The sequence below is a fragment of the Desarmillaria tabescens genome (assembly GCF_030435595.1).
Source record: "Desarmillaria tabescens strain CCBAS 213 chromosome Unknown EV420scaffold_2, whole genome shotgun sequence".
Taxonomy (NCBI): domain Eukaryota; kingdom Fungi; phylum Basidiomycota; class Agaricomycetes; order Agaricales; family Physalacriaceae; genus Desarmillaria; species Desarmillaria tabescens.
In genome coordinates, this window is record NW_026848301.1 from 1535303 (window position 1) to 1551737 (window position 16435).

At 47.0% G+C, this 16435-nt stretch overlaps 7 protein-coding genes across 7 annotated transcripts; 2 read left to right on the top strand and 5 right to left on the bottom strand.

The window, feature by feature from the left end:
• Positions 1-55: 55 nt before the first annotated feature.
• Positions 56-1971, bottom strand: EV420DRAFT_1626192 (Cys/Met metabolism PLP-dependent enzyme-domain-containing protein). The gene is made up of 12 exons (XM_060475999.1): positions 1829-1971; positions 1646-1773; positions 1539-1586; positions 1303-1487; positions 1222-1246; positions 1085-1170; positions 1016-1029; positions 889-965; positions 540-833; positions 433-486; positions 266-376; positions 56-213 (listed from the first exon to the last, which is right to left on the bottom strand). The coding sequence occupies exons 1-12, from the start codon at positions 1926-1928 to the stop codon at positions 151-153; spliced, it is 1185 nt and encodes a 394-aa protein (XP_060338592.1). The 5' UTR covers positions 1929-1971; the 3' UTR covers positions 56-150.
• An 80-nt stretch (positions 1972-2051) lies between these two features.
• Positions 2052-5660, bottom strand: EV420DRAFT_1758484 (fungal-specific transcription factor domain-containing protein). The gene is made up of 17 exons (XM_060480547.1): positions 5527-5660; positions 5445-5474; positions 5354-5390; positions 5244-5304; positions 4908-5193; positions 4847-4858; positions 4413-4797; positions 4210-4364; positions 4118-4156; positions 4051-4060; positions 3907-3998; positions 3743-3851; positions 3464-3688; positions 3209-3400; positions 3146-3159; positions 2968-3099; positions 2052-2915 (listed from the first exon to the last, which is right to left on the bottom strand). The coding sequence occupies exons 1-17, from the start codon at positions 5608-5610 to the stop codon at positions 2133-2135; spliced, it is 2646 nt and encodes an 881-aa protein (XP_060338593.1). The 5' UTR covers positions 5611-5660; the 3' UTR covers positions 2052-2132.
• Positions 5661-5875: 215 nt separating this feature from the next.
• On the top strand, positions 5876-6780 carry EV420DRAFT_1474010 (Non-catalytic module family EXPN protein; the record flags this gene model as incomplete). Its single annotated transcript, XM_060469185.1, has 4 exons — positions 5876-6285; positions 6338-6398; positions 6452-6524; positions 6575-6780. 4 exons carry the CDS (start codon positions 5876-5878, stop codon positions 6778-6780), a joined length of 750 nt encoding a protein of 249 aa, XP_060338594.1.
• Positions 6781-6928: 148 nt separating this feature from the next.
• EV420DRAFT_1758485 (WD40-repeat-containing domain protein) lies at positions 6929-10382 on the bottom strand (the record flags this gene model as incomplete). Its single annotated transcript, XM_060480548.1, has 14 exons — positions 10334-10382; positions 10176-10286; positions 9860-10125; positions 9497-9809; positions 9084-9443; positions 8848-9028; positions 8702-8799; positions 8461-8655; positions 8235-8405; positions 7967-8185; positions 7782-7913; positions 7295-7726; positions 7215-7232; positions 6929-7162 (listed from the first exon to the last, which is right to left on the bottom strand). The coding sequence occupies exons 1-14, from the start codon at positions 10367-10369 to the stop codon at positions 6929-6931; spliced, it is 2766 nt and encodes a 921-aa protein (XP_060338595.1). The 5' UTR covers positions 10370-10382.
• A 46-nt stretch (positions 10383-10428) lies between these two features.
• Positions 10429-12363, top strand: EV420DRAFT_1503838 (peptidase M18). The gene is made up of 8 exons (XM_060471203.1): positions 10429-10601; positions 10651-10712; positions 10762-10861; positions 10911-11115; positions 11166-11388; positions 11437-11523; positions 11579-11995; positions 12051-12363. The coding sequence occupies exons 1-8, from the start codon at positions 10476-10478 to the stop codon at positions 12241-12243; spliced, it is 1413 nt and encodes a 470-aa protein (XP_060338596.1). The 5' UTR covers positions 10429-10475; the 3' UTR covers positions 12244-12363.
• Positions 12364-13864, bottom strand: EV420DRAFT_1503845 (anticodon-binding protein). The gene is made up of 7 exons (XM_060471204.1): positions 13736-13864; positions 13497-13686; positions 13340-13449; positions 13150-13282; positions 12842-13097; positions 12718-12788; positions 12364-12658 (listed from the first exon to the last, which is right to left on the bottom strand). Exons 1-7 carry the CDS (start codon positions 13736-13738, stop codon positions 12513-12515), a joined length of 909 nt encoding a protein of 302 aa, XP_060338597.1. The 5' UTR covers positions 13739-13864; the 3' UTR covers positions 12364-12512.
• On the bottom strand, positions 13865-16338 carry EV420DRAFT_1503849 (glycosyltransferase family 57 protein). The gene is made up of 12 exons (XM_060471205.1): positions 16146-16338; positions 16018-16096; positions 15946-15961; positions 15710-15887; positions 15506-15659; positions 15375-15446; positions 15069-15321; positions 14871-15016; positions 14680-14816; positions 14534-14631; positions 14409-14484; positions 13865-14358 (listed from the first exon to the last, which is right to left on the bottom strand). Exons 1-12 carry the CDS (start codon positions 16277-16279, stop codon positions 14061-14063), a joined length of 1641 nt encoding a protein of 546 aa, XP_060338598.1. The 5' UTR covers positions 16280-16338; the 3' UTR covers positions 13865-14060.
• Positions 16339-16435: the final 97 nt, after the last annotated feature.

A 16435-nucleotide genomic window follows, 5' to 3' on the forward strand; every position in this document is an offset into this window, starting at 1 on the left:
TGGCAAGTAATTTAGAAGACCTATCAATCGTCGGTCCCGGACCACGGCTCCCTCCATGTGGACTACGTCAAGGTGGATCCAGCTTTCTGTTAATGCCATTGCAGAAAATACGTCTATATTTCAGGCGTCCTCTGAGGTACAAAGGTGCAGCTACAATTTACTCTTAATAGATGCTACCTTTTGTAGACCAATTCGCAGGCCATCCTTGAGATCCTGCAATACACTGTCAGTAAATTGTGACGACTGCTACAAAAGAAGGACACACTTCAACATCTTCGACCCCGATGCTAATCCTGATTAGCCTTGGATCTTCTCTAACATCCGCTCGAGCCCTGTATTCAATGAGTGATTCTACGCCGCCAAGACTTGTCGCAGCCTGCATAACTCGAGTCAAATCGTTTCCAAGATAGTTCAAGAGATGATATCACTGACAACGAAATATTTTACGGTATGTGGGAGCTGGATAGCCTGCTCGGGAGTTGCCAGCTAAGTGACTTGTGTTAAGAGACCGTCTAGAGGAAGAGAAAGATAGGCGATACCTGGATAGCAAATGTGCCGTTCCATCCGCCTTCCATCTGATGTTTAGGTTCGAACCCTCTTGCATCCTTGGTCTGCAAGGACGAATGCCAAACCTTGGTGACGAGCCCACCTGGAACGCCGTCGAATGTCTGGCCTTCGGGTGTTCGCTCCGCTGACTGTAGCCACTTTGCTAAAACGGTCGCCGTCTCGGATTGACGCGGAACTCGAAGATGCAGAGTGCGTAGAGAACGGAGAAGTAACCAGGCTTCAAGGGATCCTAGTACATTTCCGAGGTACGTCCTATCATGTTGCAGCTATACATAGCAGGTCAAATTAGACGCTGTCGTAAAAGAGCGAGACGGGGCTAACAGTCGTCCATTCGTCCAGTGTTTTTACAACAAGCACGCCACCGAGTAGATCAGAATGACCGCCCAAGTATTTGGTCGCTAGCAACTTGCGTAAGACTTTACAGCATCGCCGTTATCACATAATATACCTGAATGAAGGATACTTATCGAAAGAATGAAAAACAAGCTTCCTGTTGTGGAAACATAATAGCGCGTACCAGTCTGCACCCCATTTGAATGGGTACTGGAGAGGTGGCGGCGCAAAGGTGGAATCTACCAGTAGTTTTCCTCCCGCCTTGTGTACCTATTATATCATAGGTAAGGACGGCCGAGGGCATAGTGAGAACCACGGAACCTTGTCAGCATAATAAGCAATGTCCCTAGAAACAGAAGCGACGGTTAACGGTAAACCTAGGAATAGAAGAGCGCTGAGTACCTTGATTCTCCTGTTGGGTTTAATGGTGTCTCCAACCAGCACAGGTCGCCGGGCTGGAACTCATCGTCAAGGTCAATCATCTCCAAGTTTGTGTCTCGGCTTTTGCTGTACACCTCTATAGTAGCATGGCATCCAAAGTAGCTTCCGTTCATTGCAACACGCTTGGGCTTGAAGAAAACGAGCGCCTTGAAGTGCGAGATGAGAAGTTATGAAAATTGAGTTCTGGGAAATCGTACAGCATACGCAGCCGACAGCCCAGACGCGTATGTAAGGGCATGTCCACCCTTTCCAAGAACATCAGCTTCAGTGTGGCCTGTATTCCGTCCTGTCTTATTGAACATACGTTGATTTTACTCAAAATGTGCTCGGCGCGAGTGCTAACATCTTGGGTGTACCGAGAATATACGTGTCGCTCTGGGTTCTTGAAGTCCACATTGTCGAGTCTTTCTTCCGGAGAGCTCGCCTTGAATGCTATATACGCGGATCACTTGTCGAGCAAAGAAGAAGGGGATCACTGATCACTGACTTGATGAAACAGAGATGGACGGAGCGACTTCGCCCCCACCGGTTGGATGTACAGTTTCATCACCGTGAACGAGAACAGTGCCAGTAAATTTGGTGCTCATGATAGAAATGGGTCGAGAAGAAGGGGCTGAATCTGTGACAAATTTACATTCATTTATTGTATGCAAAAGTTGCGCAATCTGACATGACTCGACCTTCGGATGTTCTTCGGACTCGACTTCTGCCGGTAATGGTCACTGTACAGGCTGTTTCGATTAGATACCAGTAATGTAATGCTATAATAATATATATTCGACGGAGTACTACTAGAGGCTCCCGCTTGGGTCTTGCTCCAACAGTCCTGAATCCCGCATAAAAGACTTCCACTGCTCATCTATTCCTGAATCTCCTGACATCATCATCCCAAGATCCACCAGCTTCACGGTAGCGTCGTCGATCATAGCGTCCCTTGCACTATTCAAAGAATACAGGTCGGATGCCAAAAAAGAGGAATCGAGTTCATGATAAAATGACGACGGTGTCGATTCGTTCATCTGAGGCGGGACACTGTACACCGGATATATGGACGACGGTGAGGACTGTCCAGACTGTTTATCCGAGGTAGTAAGCGACTGTGTGAATCCAGAGGGAAAAGCCATAGAAGAGGTTACTTGAGTCTTTGCTTGTTCTACAGAAGTTTGTGAAGCGAGGGGTTCCCGCGGCGGAGACAGACGTGGATGCTGTGAAGGAGGTAGAAGGGATAGATACTCGACTAAAGATGGATGCACATCTGGCACGCTATTAGATGGACTTGGCGCCTGACTGTCGTTTTGATGAGCTTCGCGAGAAGCAGACATTGCTTTTGTAGGATTGACAGATGGAGGATTTGGAGAGCTGATGGAAGGTGAAGATGAAGATGAAGGCGTCTTCCTGTTCACTCCCCTCGAAGACATAATTTTGCTAAAGAGTATTCGCGTTTGCCCGCCAAACAAAGCTAACTCGTCGTCTCCGTAATCTGAGCCTACTGGAGCACTAGGTGGCGGGGGATTTCCAGAACGGAACTGAGAGTATATCTGGAATGCCTTGTTTTTGAGTGAGTATAAGATACCCTAGGATGTCTGGTCAATAAAGGTTAATTATATATGGGGATCGGACACGCACAATACCGCTTCTCGCCCGACGCGAATGGTGGGAACCCTTCTCGAATAGATCACAGGCAAGACCCAATTCAATGAAGGCGTTGGCTGCCATGCTAGAGGAAGGAGAACGTGTTACTATAGAGCCAACTATTATCTAGACAGAGTCAACGAGGACAAGTGGACTTGAGATCAGAACATACCGCTGCTGAAAACACTATGCGCATGTTAGGCCGTCTGAAGAAGACATAAATGACGAGACTCACGATGAGTCCAGACACCCCACCACCTACAACACAATTCCGGGAAACGATCGTAATAGTTCAGACTAGACTTGATTACACCAGAGGCACATCGATACGCAGCTAGGAACGAAGGTGCATAGGGACTCCGAAGAGGGTTGATGGGGTGATCAAGCATCGCCTGAGCGAAAAAGCTGCGGTGAATGTACAAAAGAGCTTTGAATGCATCCAGTCAGTAATCCGACCAATTGATATGTCTGGGAAAAAATGATAACGCACTGACAGTGCGGTATTGCCCCAACAAACAACCGTGCATGAATGCAGAAGGAGAACAGTTTTCATCCTCTGGATTCATGAAAACGTTGAGATGTGGTGGTAAGACCTTCTCTCGTACTTTGCGATCTAAATCAAGAATAGTTTGGTAGCTTGGCGCCTCCGCGGTAAGGGTCAGCTCGAGAATATCCGAGAATATCTCCTTGCAGAATTCATATTTCCACTGATAATCTGGACGTTGGTCCTATGAGAAAGGGGTTTTAAGACAGTCATATGGAATCTTACATCCAACTTTGACTTGGCCATTTTCATCCAAGGATGCCTCGTCATCTGTCGGGTATTCACAGTCAACATACGATAAACGAATGGAGGGAGGCCGGCCGAGGGCAATGCTCTGTTCCATGACGAGTCAGAGCCTATAAATTTACGTGACGTAATGGTAGACGCACATGGAATAAATCTGCGCAAAATATTTCATAGAATAGAGACCTGCGACGTTGCACTGTCTTAGCGTCCATTTTCCATCGGGCACTGTCCCGATCTGTAATCTTCGCTTGAGAACTCGTTGAAGCAACGAGGTCGGCAATACCTACGTAATCCTAACTGCAACCCAGACAAAAAATGAGCCAAAATGATAAGAGATGTAGCCCTGGAACGCACACTTTGAGCCAGTTTTGCGCCCAGAGACATGATGTTCCACTGATAGAGACCTGGTTAAGGTCTCACCATAATCAATTTGACGTCTGTCTTACCGTGCTGTCCATTGTGTATCGCTTGCCTCCCATACCATGAAAAGATGCTATGAGGACAACAGCCTGTACTGTGGCAATCTCTGGAGAATCGAAGAGTGAGCGTAAAGACAGGGCAGCGCGGCTCAGATGATAGTAGTGTTCGGATTCGTAATTATCTATGTTCAGTGAGATCAATGCATACTTTTGAGGTGTAGACGACGTACACGGCTCCAATGTCAAGTCAACCAGGGATCCAATAGCGAAAAGTATGAAAAGAACAGCGAGTTTATGTGATGATATTGTTTGAGCAGCTGACACGGCGCCATTCTTACGTTCCTTTGCACACTTGTATGCTGGTGTTAGTATGTCGTCAACTATTTCGTCACGTTGTAACGGTCGAAAAGACCAAGAAGCATGCTCGAGGTACGTTTCACACAGGGCCCAAGCTCGTGGTCTTTCCGGCAAATGATCGATGAGAGTATCCAGAGCCTTGTCCCAATTGACACCACCGTCAGCAGTAAACGGGAAAGAGTTTGAAAGTCGAGCAACCTCCAAAGGAATGGGCGGATAGTCGTCTTCAACGGAAGTCATCTCCATATCAGCACCAGCCTATAGGCTAACCATGAATGACAATCTCAAAGGTTGAAAGGCACTATACCAAAAACAACGTCTATGAGAAAGTTAGTGTAAGGAAAGCACAGCGATATATGCAATCTCACCTCCGAGCCAGCTGAGCGACCGAAGTACTTAGCTTCGCCATGGTCGCCTATTGTGAGAGTACCCAGAGCATCGATAGCATCGACGGATAGGTCGGAGGAGCGCTTCTCAGGTGCTTTACCATTCTCCGGGCCGAACTTAATCGCCAAAAGATCTTCCCGTAATAGTGCATGACACTCGTTGGATACGCCGGCTTGGAATATGGCCAGGGCATCTTCCAGTTGCCGTATACGTTGGCCCATTTCTGATATTTTGTTATGTAGTTGGGTTGTATCCGCAAGCACGAATCTGATTTTGAAGTTTAGACCCACAACCCCACAATATTGAAAATCAGGCACCTGGTCCCCTGGCCCGTGGATAGGCTTCCATTAGGGCAGATGGATGGACAGCCTCGGCGAACTATGAGAAAGTTATACACCAGTACGATGAATACAGAGCAAAGACGCACTGCACGAGCTACATGGCAGTTTTTTGTCGCATTTGAGCTGCACGTACGTACACGATCAACGATGATCCTTTGACTGAGAGCGTTGTCAGACCTTCAATCTTCTACATTCAGCACAGGATATCTAATGAATCATAACGATAAGAAAACTAAAAAAAGGTGAGAATTCGATGCACCTCTCCCCGGGCGCGTCTGGCGTCAATATCGTCGTCGTAAGTAGAGTGCTTGCGGGTCGTTCGTCTAGAGTTGTCGACAGGCATGACGCTGTCGGGGCAGAAGCGGGGAGGAGTGGTGATGGGTGATTCACTGCTGAGTGAGAAAATGCCGTATTAGCGGCTGAAACAGACGTCTATTTTTACCGTCGGGCCGGTCATCGGCACAGTCGCGGCACCGATGGGCTTGGGCTTCAAGCACACTGCAAATAAACACGTGATCGTGCTTTCTCCGAGACAATTCCGTCCCTTTCTTGAAGTTCTTTCTGTTCATCGTCGACCACCAACTTCAATATCGGGTCTCGCCTTTGTCATGGTCGCATCTTTCTCTCTATACACCAAGTTTATGGTCGTTCTGGCCCTGGCGTGCTCAGCTCAGACACTTTCTATACCATTACCGCAACGCGATCCTTCACCTTCCATTTATACAACTGCACATTCGCTGGGCGATTCATACCATTTCCATCATCAAGACGGATGGATGACTTATAACGCTTCTAACCTTTCTACGAGGTCTGGTAGTGACGAAGAAATAGACAGTGGACTAGTAAAAAGGTCCAAGGAGGCGGACAAGAAGCTAAAGGGACACAAGAAGCTGCATGGGAGCAAAAAGCTAAAGGCAAAGCCAGGCAAGTACGACTTTTCCAAGGCATTTTCAGCAAGTAGTGTCATTGGAGGCGCGATAAAGAAGATCGTGAACACCGTTCAGGTCATCATCACCTGGTAAAGCGCCCAATTTTTACGACATAACTCCTACTCAATACATAGATGACAGGTATACCGGCGAAGACCTTTTGAACCCTAGCTGTTGGCCGCAACCAGTCTGGACACCAACGGTACCTTTGACTATCTTTATGTTGTTACTTGTGGCGTTTATCAGTTCATTTAGGACCAGTCCTTTGTCAGCGCTATCACAGAAATAGGATGGGAGGGCCGTCCAAAATGTTTTGACTTCCTTGAACGTAAGCTGCATTGCTGTTTCTTGGTTCCTTCTCTCATCACTCCCTTTTAGTTTGCAACGGTCCTCAAAAATGTATCTTCTGTCGAGTCGTGGATACTTGCGCCGGTTGCGCTCCGGGATCTAAACATGTTGACCTGACAAAATCTGCATTCTCAGCGCTCGCGGACATTAATGTAGGCCTTCTTACAGTTCAGCTCAGGCTTGCCTCAGAACCGGAAGTGTGGAACGAAGAGCTATGGGGACCCCAGGCCAGATGAAGTTCCTTCGCTCCGCCTTTCGCTACATGATGGACACTACGGCACATTTTGTATAGTAAACCATTGGGATTGTAAACATATGATATGTATTTACTAGAAAGCAATGTATCCTCCACAAATACTACTTACGATACATGTACAAGGATTGTCATGCCTTGATCGCAACGCGTTTGCGTTTTCTTCCTTCTGCGATTCTGGTGCGGACACTCTCTTCGTCCATACCTTCTTCTTCGTAGAATTGTACACTCCGGTCATGATCATTCCTTCGGCGCATGTACTGTAATGCCGCCAAATTGTACGAGATAGTATCTTTCTGTCGTCGAAGAGCATCGCGTAAATGTTTTCGTAGAGGAATGAGCGCACGTCCGCATGATGCGGTTGGCTACAATCTGGTGGTGGTGGGTTCGGAGTAAGAAAAACAATATACGAGACACAAGAACAATGTTCCACTCCTAGAAACAAACAAACAAACATCATAAAGCAGCCGACGGATGATGTCAACACGCATACTAACCTTTTGCGCCCATATGTTAAGGTAATTCATCAAGGAGACCACTTTACCAAACGGCAGGACCAGCAAAGCATCGTGTAGTGACGTACTCTGGACCTTTTCCACGACCCGGAGGACATAAGCCTCGGGCCCGAGATCATATGCAGCTAGAATGGGGTTACGAGGAGGTGGCTGCAACCTCATGGCATCGTCGTTCGATAGGCGAGCCATCGCATCCTCGTGTTCTTGGAAAATTCTTCGCTCTTCATCGGCAAGCATAAGAGCCTCCATGATACGCTCTCCATCCATAAGTGTCTCTGCAGTTTGTTTAGTGACCGCTGTTGCTTCGGTTTGGTTAGGTATTCCATCGTTCCCGGAGTCACGATTCAGGGAATCAGCTATCCCATTTTCGTACATATTCTCGAGTTCCTTTTCTCGCTCCTCTTCTAGAAAGAGCTGGTAACCATTATCAGCGGGGCCGGAGTTGCGAGACACGTTAGAAAGCACCTACTGGCTCGTCAAGTTTCTCCCATACACGAATCGACTTGTCATGTGAACCGGTCACCACGAAGTTTCCATGGTGGCTTAAGGCAAGCGCCCACACTTCTCGGTGGTGCCCCTCAAGCTTCTGGATGTTTTCAAACTACACGGCATCCTGGTCGGCAGATTGAACACGGCGAACAAACCACTGCGCACCTTATCACCATCCCAATATTTCAGCATGCTGTCTTTCCCAACGGTCCAGAAATAATGTGACTGATGCTCAAAAGCCACTTGCATGACACTTTCATCGTGGGCAAAAATCGACTTGTGGCAATCCCCGAAATCAAGCCCCCAGATCTTCACGTTCTTGTCGGCAGAACAGGTTACAATAATTTTGGAGTCGTGTGAAATATCCATGGACAAGACTGGAAGCTAGTTTGTCCTTCAGGGGATTGAATGGCGGTAGACCGAGATTGCGAACCTTATGACCATACAAAGAGAGGAAAAATTTGAGGGAATCTTGATAGAACACTTTGACTGTCGAGTCCAGTAGCGACACTGCGAGAAGTTTTCCATTGGGACTGTACCGCACGGACAAAACATCATCAGTCATCTTCAGTGTCCTTATATGGGTCAGAGTCAGAGCCCTAGTCTGAAAATTTCCAGATCAGTAATAATATTATCCGAGAACTGGCGGGGGAACCAACTTGGTCTTCCCTGGGTTTCTCCTCGATATCCCAGAATTTCACATCCTTATCTGCACTTCCACTGACTACTGCGTTTCCATCAGCACGTACATGCAAAGACCAAACAGTGCCAGAGTGTGCATTTATAGTCTCGATGAGAGAAGACGAGGCAAGATCATATACCAGAATTTCGCCATTTTTGGTTCCGACGATAACCTGCGACGAGATCAGACATAACTAGCGGCGACGAAGTGTGACTTACATGGCGATCGCCAGGAAGAAAAGTGCTACAAATTGAGTGACCACAATCCATGGTACGTATGCACGAGTTTGTTTTCATGTTCCATATTTTCAACGAGCCTTCGGAACCATCACTGATATGTATATTGAAATACTGTTGGTACGTACCATTCGAAGTTGAGGCTAATAGCTGGTCATCTGAACTCAAGGACAATGAACGTATATCTGTCCTATGGCCAGGTAGGTCTACCGAGAACAGCCGGATAGCTTCTTCAGGACCTTCTTTCGACTTCACAGGCGGTGGAATATTATACACCTCTATGGCGTTTGAAGATAGGGCCAGCAATATCTATACAGTGGATCAGAACCAGACGAATCGCAAATTATAGAAACTGAGGGCAGACCTGGACACCTTTACCTGCAGTACCTTCTCCGCCAAAGTCAAACGACCTTATTTTACCACTAGCTCGCACAACAACGTGAGGCGTGAATAAATCAACCAGCGCGACATCTTTTTCTTCCGTGCCTTCATTTAAATCATCCTTCCCCTCCTTTCCTAGCTTCTCTTTCTTCTCCTTGGCCCTTTTCCTTCTTCGAGCTTGTTTCTTCAGTACTTCCTCCTCTGTCCGTATCCGGAAAATCTCGACTGTGCGGTCATGAGACTGGACAGCAAGGTAGGGTTTTGAAGGGTGGAAAGCAATGCCGGAGACGCGATGATTAGAAGAAAGTGGGAGGCTAGACAGAGGCGTGATCATTTTTGAAACCTACATGCGGTTTGATAAAATGCAAAGACGATTAGACGAGGTGGGAATCATACCTCTCCAGATTCGGTCTCCGTCAGTCCCTCCAATAAGGCGTCATGATCGATTTTCCATGCCTTGAGCTCCCCTTCACCGCTTCCAGTAAAAATCAAGTTCTGATTTACATTCAAGTCCATGGACCAGACGTCTGAACGATGGGCAATCACTGTTTGGACACAGTGTTGTGTTGACAGATCCCAAAACTTCAAAAATGTGTCCTTTGAGATAGTGAGAAGAAAACCAGAGAACGAAGCATTCGACGTAGATGGCAAATTGTCAGCTGCTTTGAGGAAGCGAATCGCAGTTATTTGATCCCGATGTCCGCGAAGACTAGACAAACTACGTTGAATATTCCAAGATGCACAAGAATAGATACATACCGGAAAAGACCAGCCTCGGCGACGACATCCCAAACGATGAGGTCGGTATCCTGCGATCCCGATGCCAAACGAGTTCCTTCTTCGTCGAAAGCAAGAGCCGTGACCGACTTCTTGTGGCCATTGAAAGTAGACATAACAGAGCCACTGCCTGCATCCCACAAACGAATAGAACCATCAGCATACCCGACTGCAAAAGTTTCTTTTCGGGGGGAGCGAATAATACAAGTAACTTCTGCTCGATGTCCTGTTTCGTGCCACATTGCAATCTGTAGGATGTTGAGAATATAAAGAAGAGCATAATTAAACTGTAACCTGCCATTTGTCCCTTTTTCACATCCCATACCAGCACATCTTCAAGGGCTGGGACATAGGCGAATTTGCCATCGTAGACAGAGTTTGACGAAGCACTGCATATCAGACCAAAAGCCTAATTCCAGCTCAGTAAGTTTCTCGTATGTTTCAATAAGAGCTTGCCTGTGTAGGCCCATGACGAAGATAACTCTGCACCATCTGAGGGTGGAAGGAAAGGACAGACCAAAAATTTGAAGATTTTCAATACCACGTGACCCGATCGACCCTTCCTCGTCACTGTTGCCGGTGACCTCAACAGTCTAGAATGATGATGTACCCTTCCAGTCCGGAGGCTGCGACCCGCTTGCTTGCCTTCTTGAACGCATCGCCCACGCCCTTCCATGCTGTCCACAACGCTGCAGTTCGCCTGGAGAGCGCTGGTTTCCGAAAGGTATACTCTTGGTATCGGTCAAATATCTGGTTCTGAATTCATACTGTAGCTTCGAGAGTTGGACAACTGGGACAAGGAAATAAAGGCTGGCGGAAAGTACTACTTTGTTCGGTATGGCATGGCATACTTGTTTCAGTATCTTGGGCTGAAGATCAAATAGGAACCAGGCAGCTCTTGTCGCGTTTACTCTCCCTCCACAATGGAAATACGGATCCGGCCTCAGTATCATTGCGACACACGTCGATAGTCCCAATCTGCGAGTATGTATCCTCACCGTGGCTTTGCCACGTCGCTCACGTTCATAATCAGGTCAGGCCAGTCTCAAAGAAAGCCAAGGCCGGGTTCCTGCAAGTAGGCGTCGAGACGTACGGCGGAGGAATATGGCACTCGTGGCTAGATCGTGATCTTTCTTTGGCTGGACGCGTTGTCGTGGCTGACTCTACTGGAAACTTCAACTCACGATTGGTCAAGATCGACAGGCCTCTTCTCCGAATCCCAACCCTTGCTATTCACCGTGAGTAGCGTTAAATCGAGCCCGTAAATTGTTCTTGACAGAGATATTAGTGGACCGGAATGTGAACGACAGTTTCAAGTTCAACCAGGAAACAGAATTCGTTCCTATTCTCGGCCTTATCGCAAACAAGTTGAATAAATCCAAGGACTCTACGGACACGCCACACACCGAGAGCAAGGCTTCAAGCATTCAGACCAACCATCATTCAGAACTACTGTCCGTCATTGCCGGAGAGCTGTCTGTCGCCCCGGAAGAGATCCATGACTTTGAATTGTATGTTGTAACCGTCTTCGATGTCTTCTTCCTTCTGAATGTTGATAGGTCATTGTACGACACACAACCATCAGTGTTAGGAGGCCTGGACAACGAATTCGTTTTCAGTCCCCGTCTGGATAATCTATTCTCCTCGTAAGTGCATTATCATCAGACTGCCGTGACCGTGTTAAGCGTCAATCTCCTCTAGATTTTGCGCAGTAGACGCCATGTGTGAGAGCGCCTCTGTTCAGAATATACCAGATCTTGATGGCAACGTAAACTGCATCGCCCTGTTCAATCATGAAGAGATAGGCAGTGTCTCAATGTCTGGTGCTGAGTCCAACCTCATACCCTCCCTCCTCAGTCGGCTCTCCCCCACACCAGGAGCGCTAGCTTACTCTATCGCCAAGTCATTCTTGATTTCTTGTGACATGGGTCATGCTCTACATCCCAATTTTATTTCGAAGCATGAAGAAAATCATACCCCTTCTATCAACGGAGGTGTCGTTATCAAGACGAATGCCAAACAACGCTACACCTCGGATGCAGTGAGTTCGTTCGTCGTTAAGCAGCTTATCGAGAAGAAAGGCGGTAAGGTTCAAGAATATGAAGTCAGGAATGATATGTCAGTGCTTCGACATTAGATATAGCAATATGCGCCTAATTTTACTATCACTTAGGTCTTGCGGATCTACAGTAGGACCACATCTGTCCACCATTGGCATGCGTACTGTCGACATTGGCCTCGCTATGTTATCCATGCACTCCATCAGGGAGACTGCGGGGTCTCATGACGTCCAGAATGCCATTGACCTGTTTACCTCATTCTTTGAGGGCTTTGCCAAGCTGGACAAGAGTTTGACAGTGGATTGACTTCCACACCGACAATGTGGAATTGGGAAAGACTGCTCACTTGGGGTTGGGCGAACAGGAATATCGTCATCGATCAATTCAGGGTAATTCAGGGCACTGCACATACAGTAACAATACAGATGCTCCAATACACTGTGATATCAATCCTCCAAAGGTACCCCGATGGACTTGTGAACCTGATGATGTTCAATGCTCATCGCCTAAAGGTATTTCCGATGCCCTGCTATCACCCCCGATGAATAAAGCACTTGTGGTCAAGACGTGACATATCATCGTTTTGACTTCTTGCTGGGACCTGGCCTTGAACTTGAATCAGACAGCATACTCCGTTTCTTGGCCGTCCGTGAGTAATGTGCCAAAACCCATTCTCGTTCGGCCTCCGCCTGTTCAATTGTGCCTTGGCGGATCTCGTACGCTATTCCAAATTATTAGCAAGAGACAAGGTTCCAGCAGAAGGTACCTGATGGTACATACGCTTCATCTCAAAGCGAGGTCCAACTTCCGCCAGCTGTACCTGTCGGGGTATTTTTACAAATACATGGTGCCTGGCTTCTGGTCAAACAGAATGCCCACAAAATATACGGCAATGAGCTCTCACCGGAATGATATGAAGTCGTCTTCATTGGCAAATGTCATCACACGTTTACTATCCTCCTTAGGGACTGGGAACAAATATTTTAGAACATCTCGTACACGTTCTCCGAGTTTGGATGAGAAGTTTTCGAAGATGAGATGCGGATATTGTTCAGAGACGGTAGAGTTTTGATATGTGGCTATATCATGTCGAAGAGCGACGTTGCTCAATGTGAAGTAGACAGTGGGTCCATGAGGGAAATGGGATACAATCATGGCATCTAGGAGCACATGTTAGCGGCAGCGTCGAACTTCGCCGTCGGTAATATTCACCTGGTTTACCACGATGCTCGTGTAAAACTATTAGGTCTGTAACATCATTTGCGCGACAAGCATCGGCCAATTCCTTGACAACGTAGTTTCCGCGATTGATTCGGTGAGAGTTCGGGAATACCAGTCGCATTTCCTAGTTTTCGGCATGAACGTTATCGCCTACAGACAAAGACAGGGCATATGTACAAACTTTGGAAAACTGGAGGAGCTTTGATGACGGGTCCCGGGAAGTCGTAATGACAATTTTCGGGTCTGAGATACCGGCACGGGAATACTCATTATCGATATGTGTAGTTGGATCTAAAGATATTCAGTGACAGCTATGCATACAGCCATCTCGCACGCACCTGTCTGAGCCTCGTCGAATTCAAGCTCCTTTCCCAGCTTTTTTGCATCCTTTTTCAGCTCCGTCAGCAGTAACTGTCCATTATTCAGGGCGTCCTTGAGCTGCTGTTTGCGTTCGTACGTTTGCCGCTCCTGCGCTTCTAGCGACTTTGCATAAACATATGAGCGTCGTTCTCGAATTTGACGACGAAGCTAATGAAACGATGAGTAGGAACCGAGAATTGCAATTGTTGGCACTTACCATGATGAAAACCGTCGTTGAAGTGTTTAGGAAACTTGAAAGAAAGAAAAGTTTTGGAAGCCACGTGGAAGTGTCGGTCTATCTCGGTCCGTTGTCCCGCTACGCTAATCCGAACGCATATTTTTTTTTTCATTCACAGCTTCTATCAACATCCGGCTCCTTCCTCTTGGTCAAATGTCATATCCAACATCTAACCCGGAAACTGCGGTATCTTCGTCTCTTCGGTACCGTTCTGTTTACACGGTTCTAGTCTTGGCTGCCTCTTCGTTTAACATATGATAATGCCGGTGCCATTGTCATCTTGCCACAAATGCATACAACTGTATTAAATTTTACTAAGCTGGCTCTGATAGGTTGACTCCTCGTGCAAATATATGTATACCAAGCGCAAGAAACCCCAGACCAATCCCACAGCGCAATATACGCTAGTAGTCATAAGCGGCAAAAATTCCATTCTCGCCAAGGACGAGTCGTCACAAGGTATGTCAGACGAAGGTCCACAATCCTGCGTATATGCCGTGATCATTGGGTAGAAGGTAACAAATAGCTGGAGCAGAAAGAATCCCGCGAGATATAACTTCTCGAGAATATCAAGGATCACAAAGAACAGTGATTTCGGCAACCTTAGGGGCAACATGTCAGTCGGGAACCTATCTCAGCAAACGAAGCTCACTCATAAACGCGACGTGATAATGGTTGGTACACGAAAAGGAGCCATAGCGCAGAATATATCACTTCGATCAGGGACTCTAGAAGCAAGAAGTCAGAACACGAAGGGATAAGTCCTAGTGTACCCACCAGCCGGAGTAAACAAAAGAGGAAAGAGAGAAAAGATCCCTGATACGCTGGCAATCATGAATGTCCGAAAATATGCTTGCCTTTCCGCAGCAAGTAAGCTGCACCAATGTCAGTACTTGTCGCTGGGTATTGTATCCAGTACTAACCTGAGAGGAACGAGGACCAATAATACCGCTTTCTCGTGAACATGCCAACCAAACAAATAAGATGCGTATCCACAAAGCGTCAGCGCGGTCAAGAAGGATTTATACGTTGGATTAGACCAGAGTTTCAACAACACTATCTGCGTCATTATCGGTCAACCCGGAGGTGACGGTGATGGTGAGAGAATACGAACCGATTGAAAGGCAAGCGTCAGCGTGAACGTATGGATAGGCTGAACATTGGGTAAAACAGCAAAAACGGTGTCTCCAACTAGTCCCCGTGACGCCGATATGACACCAGGTTCATTGATAACCATGTCGGCACCGACCCTTCGTGCATCTAATAGAGCTGAATTAGCCAAAGGTAGCATACGTAGCGCAGGAAATATCACATCGAAGGAGAACACGATCAGCAAATGTCACAAGCGCCCATACATTTGGAGCCCAATATGCATGATTGAGTCCACGAGTGAATGGAAATAAACGACTAAGAAGCTGTGGCAATTGTCCCATGACAAGGAAGGGACCCAGAGACACCAAAAATACCGCAATGACCGAATTGGCCAGTGAAAGGAAGTTCTTGATTTGGATTTCCCCCGATGAAGAAAAACAATACGATCCAAGAAGATAGACGAAATATGCTGGCTGAAAGGTATCAGCCTAAGAGTACGGAAACTAGAGATGGATGGCGCCCGTACTGCAAGATACATGTAGATGTGCTTGAAGTTTAGAAGGACAGCGAAAAGAATACCGCTAGCAAGTCTGTTTCCCTGTGCGGCCGCGCAGAATCTTAATATAAAGATGCACAAGAGAAGAGCGAGAAACGAACGTTGCGGGCCATAAGAATAGACCAAAGCAAGATGCCAAACATAAATCCGTTGTATTGAAAATGCATATGATCGACTATAAGGAATCCGGGATGAAGAAACAGGGAAGCAGATATGATCCTCTGCATCCTTGGGTCGACAGCATCTCGTACGAATCTAAGGTGTAACGACGTGAGAAGCGATTTCAAGACAATTGGTCACGCTACCTTAATAGAGCTGCTCCAAGAACAAGTTCTGTAGCTAGCACCGTGAAGCGCTGGTATGCAATAACAGACCAAGAATCATAATTTAAGTTATTCAAGTCGACGATTTTTGGATCTATGAAAGAGGCCGGTATGGAAAGTAGTTTCTCAAAATAAGCAAAGAACGGAGGATAATCCAGTGCTAGACGTAAAAAATAATTGAAAATGATGTATGATTGGCATAGTTTCCATGTACTCACTCCATTCTGATGTTGTCTAGCACGTGTAAATGTTATTCATGTCGACTGCAGAAAACGTCTCCGAATACGCACATCATAATACCATTGGGAGATCGGGAGAGAATGAGTGATGGCCAGCCAGTTTCTGTGGACTTCAAAGTCCGTCGAACGACTGTTTCGTGGGCGTTACCAAGGCTCAGGCGCCGAAACATCTCACGTACTAGGCTGGGAATAAGAGCAACTTCAGCGCAGTCGAGAATATGAAGCACGTCCCACTCGGAGGGCTTGCAAATGCCAGCCACGGAGATGCACCAGCTTCTGCGCTGTCATCTTTGGATTCTGTAGCTGGGACCATGTGTTGGGCAAGAGGCCGAATACGAAGAAATGATTGAAGAACAATTGTCTGTGTGCGTCCTCGAGTCTCGACTGGACACGCAACACGTGTAAGTCACGTGCATACTTCGAGTGCGGTCTCGGGCCGACTGACACTTGTCTCCTCAAACTGTCAACA